This window comes from Lutjanus erythropterus, chromosome 3, assembly GCF_056507025.1.
Source record: "Lutjanus erythropterus isolate fLutEry1 chromosome 3, fLutEry1.hap2, whole genome shotgun sequence".
NCBI lineage: Eukaryota > Metazoa > Chordata > Actinopteri > Lutjaniformes > Lutjanidae > Lutjanus > Lutjanus erythropterus.
In genome coordinates this window covers 33,495,654-33,510,405 of record NC_139319.1, presented here as the reverse complement: position 1 = coordinate 33,510,405, position 14,752 = coordinate 33,495,654, and the positions used below count along the sequence as shown (strand labels likewise).

General features: G+C 38.7%; 1 protein-coding gene across 1 annotated transcript in view; it reads right to left on the bottom strand.

The window, feature by feature from the left end:
* The window catches only part of dnah6 (dynein, axonemal, heavy chain 6), a 71,263-nt gene continuing 56,511 nt past the window's right edge, over positions 1–14,752 (bottom strand). The window contains exons 71-81 of the mRNA XM_084714481.1: positions 12,030–12,176; positions 11,739–11,877; positions 7,518–7,637; positions 7,263–7,384; positions 6,710–6,839; positions 6,464–6,591; positions 5,294–5,479; positions 3,390–3,462; positions 2,892–3,043; positions 1,498–1,720; positions 1–255 (exon numbers count right to left, since the gene is read on the bottom strand). Coding sequence (XP_084570607.1) covers positions 152–255; positions 1,498–1,720; positions 2,892–3,043; positions 3,390–3,462; positions 5,294–5,479; positions 6,464–6,591; positions 6,710–6,839; positions 7,263–7,384; positions 7,518–7,637; positions 11,739–11,877; positions 12,030–12,176 — 1,524 coding nt within the window. The 3' untranslated portion in view covers positions 1–151. The remainder of the gene's footprint in view (positions 256–1,497; positions 1,721–2,891; positions 3,044–3,389; positions 3,463–5,293; positions 5,480–6,463; positions 6,592–6,709; positions 6,840–7,262; positions 7,385–7,517; positions 7,638–11,738; positions 11,878–12,029; positions 12,177–14,752) is intronic.

Genomic DNA, 14,752 nt, shown 5'->3' with positions numbered 1-14,752 from the left:
CCAAGAACGGTTTATTACAATATGTGTGAAGTAAGAACAGTTTCAGCATAAATCATGTCTGTGAAAATCTTTATAAATAATTCGACAAAAGGTATTAGAGCCATGTGTTTCAGTCACATTTAAAATTCATTTTTTGTCCTTTAATACAGACTTAATCATTCAACTGGCACAGGAGAGCAGAGGCTTTTGATATCCAATAGTCGCTGGGTTGCTTGGAGGGGAGCATTACTGTCACAACAAAATTAGTTGAGTGACCTGGAGGGAGACAGAAATGAAAGGTGAGGGACAAAGTCAAATCAAATGAACTATCCATAACAGTGTGTAATGTTGAAAAAGACTGTTCTGGACAAAAAAAAACAAAAAACTCCCCAAGTCAACTAATGAGTACCTATCAAGACATCTATTTCCATGCTTAAATGCCCTTGAGCAAAACAATAAGCCCCTGCTGCTCATTCAGTACAAAATGTGTTATTTAAGTGCCTTCAAATGTAAAAATTTAAACCCCTGTTCAGACCAAAGATTCGCAATGAGAAGAGTTGAAACTTGCAATTACTTGCATTGCACCATTCTGAAAACCTACCAATTTATACCAATATTAGATGAGATGGTGTATCATCTCCATCACCTCTCTCTTTACTCAAGCTTTAATTGCCAGCTGTTCAGCCTTTTTTGTGGCAAGATAATTTGTAACGTCTTAAAATATGAATGGGCACAGTAGTAATGAGTTACTTGCTACTTTTACATTTCTAGTGTTGATTTAATGTTGAATACATAGAATGTGTGTGTGGAGTGAGTGTGGCTGAGGGGAGAAAAGACAGTTTGAAGCACAGTCATGTCTGGGGGGGAACCAAATACCCGCAAAAGATCTCATAAGAGTGATCTTTTTAACCCAAAATATATATTCCTTAACCACAGTCACTTTGTAAAACATAATTTGTGTCTACAAAGTGCACAATAAAGAAACAATGCATACAAATCTCACAAGGTTGTTGTAAATCTAGGGTTCCCTTCTAGACACAACCAAGAGACACCATGTGTAGCCATGGGTGATCAGATGAGTGAGTACTGGCAGCAGAAAGCCCGTGAATCAGAAACAAAACTTTATTTTTCTGTTTTTTTTCACAGCAGTTATGTTCTCAGCACAAATTAACACTCCTCAGACCACTGCACAATGCCTGATTCAGTCTGAATGTCTTGTTTAATTATACAAACAACTTTTCCAAACAAATTGATGAGGTGATACTCTTTTTCTCCTGTCAAAAACTGACTTTGCCATCAGCTGACTGGCTGTTGAACAGTAGATGTTCTAAAACCAGCCGCTGGTGATTTAACAAGCTGAGTTACAGGCGATGCCATCAGCTGGCTTGAGTTGAGACGGATCAGTTCACACTGCTGCAAATGATTTCATCTTGTTGTGAATCTCTGGTCTGAACTGGGCTTTAAGTGTAATCTAAACTGGCATGTGTGTGAGGGTTCCTGTTTGGATCCAGTATGTACCAGTGGTGGAGAGAGTCCCAGCTCTGACTGAGGTCTTGTACAGAGGAGCGTGGTAGAGGTCAGGCTCGGGTACGTAGTTCCGCTGTGGCTCAAAGTGCACCACTGGCAGCATGGTGTTCATCACACGAGGTAATGCATCCTCAATCACCATATTGTCATCGTCCCAGCGACTGGAATCCATGAACATGCCGTGCACGAGTGCTCCATCCTCCGGCTCTGGTAACTGTGTCGAAGAATGAGATGGAGCAGTGGGGAAGATACATATTCACAGTTATAAAACCTCTCTTTTCAATACATTTCTGTCTCCTCTGTTTTCACAGTAAATGTATATAAAAATGGTGAATAGTGTGCTTTCACAGTCATGTCGTGTAACCATCACTGCTCCTTTTAGAAGCTGGGGTGCCCACAGAAACAACACTCTCTTTGCCTTTGTACAATCTCTATTCAGCTGTTCCATCAGAGCTTTATGAATTTGATTTCCATAGCAGAGTTGCAAAAAAAGTTGGAAAGATGGGCTCTCCATTTGCGAAATAATTCAAGTAACTGAGATCAAATTACTTGACCAACTGGATTTGATGTCAGGTGCAAGAGTATTTGTGAGAAACATGCTAGCTGAATTTTTGACCCCATGATAAAATGCAGAGCAAAACAGAGCATTTTAAACTAGGAAAACAATTCCCTTGTCTGTCTGCATTGAGGGAATACTTTCATCTTTTGAGAAATAGGCTTATTTCTTTTCTTGCTGAGAATTTGATGGGAAGATCAATACCGCTCTGTACTCTGTACAATAAGCAGATGGTTACCTTAGCTTAGCACAAAGACAGCTAGCTTGGCTCTGTCCAAAAGTAATAAGATACCAGTGCCTGTGTAAGTGAAATAACGGCACATGTTTGAACTGAACTATTACTTTGCTGGGCACAGGGACTTCCCAAACAACCCATTCAAATCCTGTAAATATTTGTGAATGTACAAAGTCTTTATGAACCACTGTCACTAAACGTTTTGCCTTGTTAATTTAACCGTATTTAGTGCGAAGCCAAATTAGTTCAGGGGGAAAAATAACAAATGATGAGATGGTTGACATGATGAGATGATGAGATGGACATGAACAAATTGGCATAACTTCAGCTGAGCTGTGGGTCTGGAGTGAAAATCGTGATTAACAAAAATATTACCTACTAATGTCAGAAGACACTATTTAAGATTTTACTTGTTCTTGACCATCTTTTTTTAGTATTATTTATTGTGTTGCCCGTGGACATTTGTGGTGGCTGTTGGCCTGATAACAGCCGCAACAAACATCCTGGAAATAATCTCTTTTTTTGTATGTATACCCTGTTTAGACAGCCTCTACCGACAGAGATGACACTAAATTTCCAGGAAGTTTCCAGTACCTGCTCATCCATGTCCAGTTCTGCATTGTTGGGCAGATTGCGTAGAGCCTCACAGACTGCTACCTGGTCTCTGTACACCGGCACCATGTTGAAGCGGAAGCTCAGCTCATCAATGGGCAAATTGTAGTGCCTGGCATGATTCTGAAGCAACCCTATGGATTCAAAGACATTTATTACCAATATACAACACAGGGTTGTACAACGAAATTAGAGTTGTAGTTCCTTCATAATACGCACAAAATACAACATATATACAGATATGGGCTGGCACGCAGAGGAGAACATGAACAATGTATTTCATCATGTTCTTTTGCAAGATCTAACACGTAATTAGTGGCAGCTAAGGATGTTGTTGAGCAGTTAAAAGCTAATCATGTTATTTTCATGTTGTATACTTGAAAGAATAGCGTATGACTATATTCTAGCAGTGTTGAAATTTGCCTCGCTGCTATGGTTCATTAAAAACATGGAAGACATTTTGGTGCAGTAGTGCTTTACCAGTAAGAAAGCCTTGAGGGAAGAAGAATCCTGAGATCCAGAAAGATTTGGGCTGACCACGTGTGATCCAAGTCTAGCAAGACAGAGATAGAGAAAGAGAGTGATGAAATTAAAATATCTTTAAATAATTTTTTTATGTGTTGTGTTTGGTGTTTAACAAGCCATGGTGCATTACAGGCATCCTTGTACTTATGGGACCTGAAAGTGACTCAGTGAGCCCCACTGGACGGGCACAGTGAGGTGGATTCTCTCTTCTGAGGTAGTGAACATGTGCAGCCTGACTCAGCGGCTACCCATCACTTTTTGAACTAATGCAACTCTTCCTCCGTTTGTGCCTTCTGTGTGGGTGTATGAGAGTGAATTTCAGTGGTTGTGCAACACACATGTTCAGACCAGTCTTACGGAAGAGCAGCTTAAGTCAGAGGAGATGAACCAAATGCTGAAAGAGGGTGTACAGGGAGAGGGAGGGAGATGGTCTGTGCCTCTGGGAGGAACGCAGAATGTTCATGTGTTATTAGTGTTTTTTGACTTGATGAGAAAACACACACACACACGGTCAAACACACAAAAATACACTTTCATGCACCCAAACACACATACCAACAAACCAGTATGCATAGTGAGATTTTTGTCATGTCAGTGTGTGCAAGAGAGACTTGAGCCAGTAGAAGGAAGTGAATCCTATTATCGTATTTTTAGATTCATTTACATGCTTATTATCTTCATTGAGTCAAATTATTTTAAAATAACTTAAAAGGACAGCTCACCCCAAAATCACAAAAATGCACATTTTTCCCCTGGTCTGTAGTGCTATTTATCCAACTGGAAAAGTTTTTGTGTGAGGTGCATAGTAGGGATTAATATTTTTCAAAAAAATGAGACTTTTTCTACCCTGGGAAAGAAGACAATTTTCCCGGGAATCCCAGGAAATAAACTGTTTTTGTAAGGGCATAACTTCAGCTAAGCCCTGGTCATTTCAAGCAGCAATAAATGCAACAAATACACATATACGTGTTCCTAACCTGACTTTTTTGGGTATTATTCTGATCATTATTAAAGAAAAAGAACATAATTTATGTCCAACAATATTATAATTAATATAAGCATCGCATCCAGCTTGAACTTTGTTATATCTGCTGCTCACTGTGACTGCCAGAATTATGAAACGGCAAGTTTATTGTCTGTGATTTGTCTTCTGAGAATAACAACCTCATGTACCTCATTTACAAGTCTTCAACGAAATTCATTAGAGCGAGTCATTTGGTGTCTTCTAAGCCATTCTATTAAACAAAGTATTCTACGGCTGCTCCACTGGTGTCAGCTGAGGCTGCGAGTGCGAGCTGCATGCAACAGATGAATTCAGTGAGTCAACCGTATTAACTATTGTATTGGTGCAATAACAACAGGTCAGCCAGCAACAGAATGAATTTGATGGGCGTTACCGTACTACCTACAATAGAGGCACAATCCCACAAGGTCAAACTCAGAGCATGCATGTGCTTTTTAATCATAGCGCTTTGTGTTAATTAATCCGTTGTGTTGTGTTTTACCGGCACACAGCATGCACACACACATATCTGCTGCATGTTTTATGACACTAAACTGTCAGCCTACATTTTTAAAATAAATTTTAATATGATCTGTGTTTAAAAGATTTACATAAATACAATATTTTTTTCCTGTTTCCCATCATTGTATTTCCTATATGTATTGTATAGTTGTTGTGAGCTTTTTCACCAAGGTGCCATTTACACAGGAGAGAAGGCAGGCCAGAGGAAAAATATGTATTTTTGATTTTGGGGTGAACTGTCCCTTTAACAATACCACTCAGCATTATCATATGCCTAAGATGCTCATATGTGTGTCTGAGTGTGGGTGTTGGAATTTCTTTTCCTTTCTCAAACCTGGATAAATGAGGTCCTGAGGGTCAAGTCTCTGACCCATGAGGCCAGGGGTTTGAGGGAGGGGTAGGCAGAGTTTGCCCAGTGGGTGGGAACCTGGTTGTTCAGGAAGCTCGTGTATATGCGGTCCATCTCCTCTGACATCACTACCAAACCCGCTATGGCCTTCTGCAGAGTGATAAGAGACATCTGGGAAAGACAAAAATATCATACATCACAATGAGGTGGTAGAAGAATTCATGGTTGTTCTTGTTGTTTATTTCTAATATATACAATATTTTCATATATAATTTATGACTTTTTTCAGTAACACTTTATAATGCGAATCATTAATAAAGTGTAAACTGAGTTAAACTTTTTTTTCCATAATAAATATATCATGTAAATAGCTAAGTATTAGTAATACTTATCTAATAATTTCATTCTGATTACATCAGCTGCAATATTAAAACAAAGTTGGGGGCGGGATTTAGGAAGGATCAGTTTACACATTGCAATAGTATCTCTGGATAAAAGACATCTCAAATAACATTACAGTATAACTAATAAATAGTAAATGTTATTGATTATCATTTCATTGTTTGTTTACAGTAGAATAGCGATTAACCTACGTTTATGTAACTCAATTTACCATTTATTAATGATGGTTTTTTATTAAGTTTTATTCTTTTTAATCGTTTAAAAAATGACGATCCCAGTACCCTTACAGTGATACTGATTGAAATAAAGAACTTCATTTGATACACATCATATGAGTAGAAGCATTCCTGAAATAATTAGTTCTCATTTAATGCATTTCAGTGTGCCAAGATGCCAGTTTTGGTGGCATCTTGGCACACTGAATTGCCAACTTGACTGTATGGGTTGTGGCTGCTGCAGTAGTGGGACAATAACGTGTTGCATTAAGTTGAAGAATGTTTGTGGCGACTGGCTGTCAGCAAAACCACAGAAGCATCTGTGTACAAAATTTAGGTATCAGATTTAGGTAGTGTTTGATTGGTAGAGTTTCAGTACTACTTTGTACTGGGTTATTTCAGTCTATACTTTAAAGGTATTGAGCACCGATATTCAGCCCTAACAGTTCCTCTGGCAGTGTTTAATCACATCAATAGCTGACAGGAAATAAACTTTGATTAAAAGTGTGTGGTCATGGGTGCTATCTAAGTGGGTCACCCTGAGCACTCTCAGCAGGTTGTTGAATCGGTCTGTCTCTTGGCCCAGCACGGTTGTCAGGGAGTTAAGGCGCCCACTTTCATCTCGGACGAAGAGAGTTTCCACTGCCTCGTCCATGTCCAGACGCTCTGAACAGGTACACAAGCAGGGAGACAAACACAGTGTTAGGTAATGATATCCATTCTCAACAATGAAAAATGTACAGTATGTGTGTGTTTGCATGTGTATCTGTGTGTGTGTGTGTACCGGGTAGCTTGGCTAAGATGGATTCAGCAAGCTCACAGACAATGTCATCATTACTTTTAGCTCCATGACTGGCTGATGAGCGAGGATTAACATCCAGTATGGTGTTGATTAGAGTCAGGGTTTCTTGGCGCTGTGGAGGCAAACACAAAACACACACTCAATGAAACACACACACTGTAGCATCCTTGTTTACTAGTATTTTGCAGCTGCACTCTCATGCTCTTAAAATGCAGATGCTTTTATAACCGTCCATTAAAAAATGTACAAGCAGCTCCAGATTAAATCATGAATAGGCGCACAAATGACTACATTTACTAGTTAAAATGAGCTATTCAACACACTGCACTTATGCAAAACAAACAAATAAAATGAAAGCAAAGAATAAGTTAGTTACTTTAAAACATATGTTCGTATGATCATGAAAAGTAATAATCACATCAAATCTAATCATGCATATTTAAGGGCGGCAACTGACAGACTCACAGAATGCACTCTAAAAAAAGTTTTTGTAGATTTGTACATTTTTCTGTAAAACACTACACCTGTTCCTCACCTGGAAGGCCAGGTTGGCATTTTCATGCATGCCGAAGACCTCTGGATCATCTATGATTGGAAGACTATCAATGTATTTCTTATATTCCTCTAGCTCATCGGTCTCTGGGGCAAAGTAGGTACCTTAAACACACAAGCAAGAAAACAACTCATACAAAGAAAAGATACATTATATGGTAAATTGTTCCTGTTTTTTGTCCATGCACTGTATATATACAGAGGGAGGGGAAGGAGAGAGCGTGAGATTGAAAAATACCTGAGGAGGAGAAGTTGTAGCCAGGCTCCAGGGTTTGAGGTGAGAAGAAGCCTTTGAGGATTGTCCTGAGGCAGCGTTGGTCCCAGGCATCTGTCACTCTGCCACCATATGTGATCTCGCCTAGGGAGACAGACACAAAGACAACCTGATGTTTTCAGCCTGCAACAGCATTTCTTTGAAACTGTTACAGGAGGAGGTGATTTTAATGACCATCCCTATTTAAGTCAGCCGGTGTGAGTGCCACCCTCAAATTATTCCAATTCCATTCAGAATCAACAGGATAAAACACTTAGTCTAAAGCAAACATTTCGACTTTAAATATTTATAGCAAATGCACTTGCGCCTGGTCTGTGCAGTCATGGGTGGGAGGTCTAAACATGAAGCTATCTTGCTAGCTTGTGCTTTAGACCAGCTAAAACTTGGTTGAAGTGCAAAGTCTGTGGTCTTTGAGCACAAGATAGCACCCTGCATGTTTGGCCCAAACACATGCACATCATCACAATCACAAAACACCTTCATTTATGTTCATTCTTTCCCTCACACAGGACTGTAGATTAGTAAAGTGTTTGTGTCTGCGTGTTTGTTGTGATCGAGAAAAACAAGGATTTATAACATACAAAATGCATAAGTCCAGTCCGACCTGGAGAGAAAAAGGTATGTGTGTTGTGTGTTTTGTCGTGGGACAGAGGAGCGAGGATGCGAGGAGATGAGGATTAGATGGGAGAGGAGAAGAAGGAGGAGCATGGACAGCCACATAACTGCTCCTCCACCCGGCTCAGGTGGGCCATGGAGCCTGGCAGCTTCGCAGCTAGACTGGATCGGGTCGCCTCCCCTCTCTCCCGCACCATCTTTCTCCCCCCTCCTCAGCCAGCAGAGCTGCATAATAATGATGATGATGATAATTCATTATAAAATACAACACAATTTCAAGGTGCTTCAGTGTAAAACATAACCAGTTACATATCTGCATGACATTTGTGGTTCATTTATTGTATTGGTTTTTGCAAGCGTCAATGTAAAATAAACTATTTACACATGAAGCTGCTTTGGAGACGTCCTGCCATCTCCATATATTGCACGCTCTCGCACTTTCACTTCTCAAACCAGAAGATCTGTCTTCTCGCTTTGAAAATCTTTTCTCGTTGTTTCCTCGTGGTAAATCCACTGTCATGCTGCCACTGCTTGCAATGCTGGCGCACCTGCCTCTTAAAGGTGATGAGAGATGACCTTTTAATTGGTTTATTGCATGTTCGGCCTAAACTTGCCTGTGAATTAAGGAGGGTACTTGGGTACGCCTGATATGTGTATCCCGCTCTGCGCTGCTGCTGCAAAGGGTGGGGCAGGGCAAAATACTGCTCATGCTGCTGGCGCAAGACGGCAAAGGTGGATTTGGACACACCTTGAATAAATTAAATCCAGTGCGCCTCGCACTTTCCACTTGCACTTTAGATCAGCGTAAGATAGGGCCATAAGAGTTTAAACATGCGGCCACAATTTAAAAGAATATCTGCTTCACTCACACAGTGATGTAAAAAGACATAAATAATAGTGTGATACCAGTAACATTTTGATTGAGAAGTGTGTCCAGCTCTTTGACTTTTCATGTATAAATACACAGCACAGAGAGGCAAATGTGTATAGGTAGTAGTCACTGACATAAAGACAGACATGAGGAAAGAAATTTATTTTTAAGATCTATATTTCAACGTTTAAAATCCATATTTACTGTAAATACATAGATGTGTAAGACAGTATGAAAGGGAGTGAATAGTGAATAATCAGGCAAATGATTACTGACTGAAGCCTTTAGTAAGCTGCAGGCGTGGTAAAGCTGGCAGAGATTTTTGTTCCTCACCAGAGGAGAGGAACGGCTCCTTCTGAAAGACGAAAGGCAATATCATGCTTGGTTTGAGACCAAATTCTTTCCCTCAAAGAATGAGTAGCTCTGGCACACAAGAACTATTAGAATTAAGGATTAAACTAATAACACAGTAGTGTGATAACAACAATGAGAGACATCAATTTGATGCCGGAGTGGTGCGCTCCACTGAGACTGAACATAATCATTTGAAAGTGTAATTGAAAACCAGATTAGGAAAGCAAATGAACTTTAGAGATATGATGAGTATTGTTAATGAAAGGGATCCTTTCCACTCCTTCTTAATGACTTTGAGGATGCCTGTTACGGAAGTCCAGAACTAACAATACTGATATAATTAAAACTGAAATATTGTGTGGCCATGTGTGCCTACAACACATTATATAATAACAAAATAACAAAATACTTGACAAATAAGTTGGTGCTGCTTCACAATTAGACTACCCTTATAAATTATTTACAAGTGGTTTAGAATTAGGTTGTAAACAGTTTATAATTCATTTATAATCTCTTACAAAGCAAAAAAGGGCAACAGTGACTTGTTGGTTGCCAAATAGTGAGCCCTCTTTCATGTGTAGTGTTAAGCCTCAGATCTCATTGTTTACTTTGTGCTCTCCATCAGCAGCATTTACAGCTGCCAGTTTTATCAGATATCCATTAATATGTTACTAGCATTGTTCAATTACAGCATCCTCATGTCTGTTATTTCTATGTAGCAGACCACTGCTATTAATAACAAACAATTGCTATGAAGAACAGACTCATCGACTCTGGAGGAGCAATAAAATCCTTTTTAACTTAATATTTTTTGTCAAATTATTTTTTAAGTAAGCAGCTGTGGGGGTCATTGCAAAATAAACCCCTTCATGATGTTTCAAAACCCTTCCACTTTGTGTTGGGGTCCTACACCACCCTTTTGGGGTTTATGTAAGGGATAAGGTACAGTGAGAGCAGGTCACTAAAAAAAAGACAAAAAAAATTAATTTAAAAATTACTTTATGGATTTTTAAACACTTTTCTTGCTCCTCCAGAGTCTGTGATCAGAGCAGTGTACATAGAAATGTTCTTTATAGTAACAGTCTGTTATACAGAAATAACTGACCATAGAATGCTGTAACTGACCAATAATAATATAATATTTAACAAAGCCATGTACCCTGACAGCTATTAAGTATGCTATAAGCGGCCTTCCTCATTATAATCACAGGTGTTGATATGACATATGCTATCAGGTTTTTACACACTGTGGATATTAAAATGATATGTTGGGAGGCTTATACTTTACAACAAGGCTCTCTATTGCCAGTTATAAATAGCAGGAATTCAGAAGTAAAATTAATTAGTAGTAACCAGTACAACAATAAAGTAGTTAAGTAAAATAGTAAGCCTGCAAAGACTCTGTTATAACTTGTTTGTATTTGTTTATTAATGATTTATAGTATTTACAACCTCATTAGTAATGTAATTATATACAATTTATATAGTATTTCTAAGTGTAGTCTTATTGTAAAGTGGTACTGACTAAATGGAAATTTATGGTGGCTTTACAAAATCTAAAGATATGACTTTTTTTTATTAAAACTGTTAGAGGTGTTGATGTGGTTATCTAGGTGATCTATCTGGTCATTTCGGAGGCTGCAGTGTGGTGCTGTTGAATTATAGCATTACAGCGGGAGGTGTTTCTAACATTTAGTCTAACCTCATTGATATAAATGTGGTGGACACTCCCATGTATGTATAAATGCCATGATTTGTCATTATTTCATATAAATGCCTTCATAGCCAGAACATTGTGATTTCTTTATCTGCTGTGTCTGACATAGAAAAGGAGCTTTGCTGTGCCTGTGAGCATCTGTTATTTTACTTTCATTTCTATAAACACAAAGCCAAGTGGAAGAGAGTAGCAAAAGTTCACTTAGTGAAAGTTGAACAAACACAGGATCACAGCTGCAGAACAGAGTGAAACTGTGTTACAGAACTGCCCTGCTTTGTGAAATCAGCAAACATTTTGCTTTCCCCATTTGACATGATGCTGAAAATGTGTTGACAAAACAGCAGTGTGCTGTCTGTGTCACAGACTGGCAACACAACAAACATGCCAGACCCCAGTGACAGAAGAGACTGTTTCCATCCACACATCCTGCCTTGTTTAAAGTCACCGATCTGAGGTTTCATGTCATGCTTTGCACATTGCACTTTACAATGTTGTGTTTTTAGGGCCAAATTAATGTGCATCACTGGTGCTGTACACCACACATACACAATTGCATCTGCTTGTGCTCTACATGTATACCTGTATGCATTTAGAGAGAAGTGTGAAGGTTGTGACTTAGCTTCCCTACCAGTAATGTAGATGAGAGCGTCCCAAGGGATGGTGCCATCCTTGCAGTACAGGTTGAGGTTGAGCAGAGCACACTCCCTGTCACTGTCATTAAACTCGTAGCGGATGTTCCAGCCCAGAGGACCAAACTTTTTTCGCTCCTAAGACAAAACAAGACACATAATAGGGACATGTAGAAGGACAGGCACATACCTGCACAAACAAGCATCCCTTAGCATGCAAGACTGTGAAACATGTACAGGCACACAAATCAGTAATGATCATATACATCTGAGGCTCTACAGTGTGTTACCTGGATGATTGCATGGAAAAAGCAGATGCCAAAGACGATCTTCCTCCACTGTCGACCCAGAACATGGTCTTCAAAGAAACTGCTGGAGATCTCTGTGAAGGCCCGCCGCATGTTGGCTCGCAGGCCTTTAGGAGGCTCATTAGTCACCTGGCAACAACAGCAACACAAAGGCACATAGGTAGCTGCTACTGAGAAGACCACAGTGAGCTCTGCTCAGACTGCAAAAAAAGTGGCTATTCCTCCTTCTTGTGCAGGCACTCAGTAAGCCTAGTTATGATGACCTGTAGCTCTCATGCAGTTCTCCCTCATGGGAACCTGTGCAAAATTGGAATTCATTAGGTCTGGTTTGTTGCTAATCCTGAAAGCTGGAAAATCATGTCTATCCTGCAGACACAAGCTGATCCTGTTGATCTACCAAAACAAGACAAATCATACTGTTTATCAATAATATTCAAGGAGCTAATGAGTAAAAGGACTGTTAGATTTCAGATCAGTTCGATGGATACCTAATAGTAATATAAAAAATACATACCAATAATGCATACTGTAAAGTAACCTAAAGAAAGAGTATCTAATTTTATTTGTAAGAGGAGAAATGTGTTATATAAACAAATAATCCCTGGTGCAACTCATCATTTATCCATCAAAGGATAAGCAATCGTGGATTTTTGTTCCAAGTGTTTGTTTGTTTAAATGTGTGTGTGTCTGATTGTGCATTCATGTAAAATATATCTTATGCTGATATTGTCCCTCCCAGGAATGTAGAGAAAGATTAGGCCACAAAGCAAATTCTTTCAGTGGAGACCTAGCAAAGCTAGGGCTGTATTCACAATGTATGTTTCTAACTTGTAGTAGCTCAGATAGCACTACATATGGTGTGTTCATATTGTGAAGAGTTTCCTGTCAAAACTTACTTAAGAAGCTGCTGAAGGATGTTTTCAGTTCAGAACAAGAATAAAAAAATATTCAAAGAATATGTGTGAGGTTGACCTGGCTACTACAGACAAAATCAGGTGTTGCATCTAAAAGTAAGTAGTTTTGAGATAGTCAAGTGAGGGCCTTAAAGCAAAGTTCTTTATTTGTTGCTGATTAAATGTTTTCATTTAATATATAACAAAGTGTTGCAACAATACAAAATCTAAAAATGGTCTTTCTGCTTGAAGAATCCTGTAAGGGTCCCTGAAAATGACTGAAAACTTCTACAGTTATCATAGATAATTTTTCCAGTGGACAAAAAGTGTACAGTTACTGAAATGCAGCAGAACTGCATATGAAGCAATAACATTCTCAAAGCTTTACATCATTAAATCTTTCATGTTTTGAAAACATAGCAGGGTTTAAACCGGGACCTGCCATAAAATATGTTGCTAAATGCTCTGGTGCGTTGCTATTATTTCAAGTTCTTTGACACTGTGGTTTGTTCCAGATATTGGACAGTACACACACACAAATACCAATTTTTTAACCTCCTGATTTGTGCTGACATCCACTATTAACAATTTAAGTGAGCTCACAGATGTTGAAGAAACAAAGAGCATTTGTTAACAGTTGTTTAGCTTTTGCTTGAATCTTAATGTACAGTACTGAATAGGCTCAGTGACAGCTGTATATGCAAGTGTCAAATGGATTTACAGATCTGTAAATGGATTACATTTTGAGTCATTTCAGTTTTACTTACATAGCTGAAACCCAATTAAATACATGCAATCCTCAAATTAACCTAAATAAGGTTAGGCAAGGGAGCACCCAAGATTAGTGTCATCAATACAGTATCCGTCTAAAGGTGATATATGGCCGCTATCTCCCCTTCTATTCCTGAGTTTTGGTGTTGAATAAGGGCCAGAAAACTGTTATTGCATAACATTATAATGTCACAGTGAAGTTGACCTTTTGGATATAAAATGCCATCACTTCATTAGTTTTTCCTATTAGATATTTGTGTGTAATATTGCATAATTAGCATCTGAATTCTTGCATTGTGACCAGAAGCATGACTTTTGTTAAGTCACAGTGAACTTGAACTTTGACCATCAAAATCTAATCAGCTCATCCTCGTGTCCAAGTGGATGTTTGTGACAAATTCAAAGAAATGCCCTCAAGGTGTTCCTGAGATACTGCATTCTTGAGAGTGGGACGGACTGCTGGCACAGCGGCATAATGAATAAATCGTTTTTTTTTCACGGCTCATTTTACTACCACACAGTCTGGCATTATTGTCCAATGAAACACTATTTACATTCTCTCTGTGGCACTTCTTTTTTAGGAGAAGGTATCAATTCTGTCTGTTGTTTCACCTATTACAAAGCATGCAAAATGTCACAGAACTTTTCAATAAAAGGTATGCAAATTGTATCCTTTTGTCCTTTTTCCTCACATACATACATATATTCATCTCTTAACCCAGCTTTAGCATATTAGTATCAAGTTCATCTTTGTATTTAATAAGCTTTCTTCTACCTGCTATCTCTAGAATACACATCAGTATTATTAACAGCATTATGAATAATGAATTATTAATAGTCTTTGTTTAGATGCAATAATGGCATCAACTGTATGTTTCCCCACAGAGGTCTAAGAAGTTACTCAATATATAAATTTTGAATATTTGCTTTCAAGGCATGTGGGTGTGAATATTTTTCATGAAGAATGATGCAGAGCCGTGCACAACTGTACAGTGGAGAAAATTAAGATTTGTTCAAAGCTGAACTTTTTCATATTGAAAG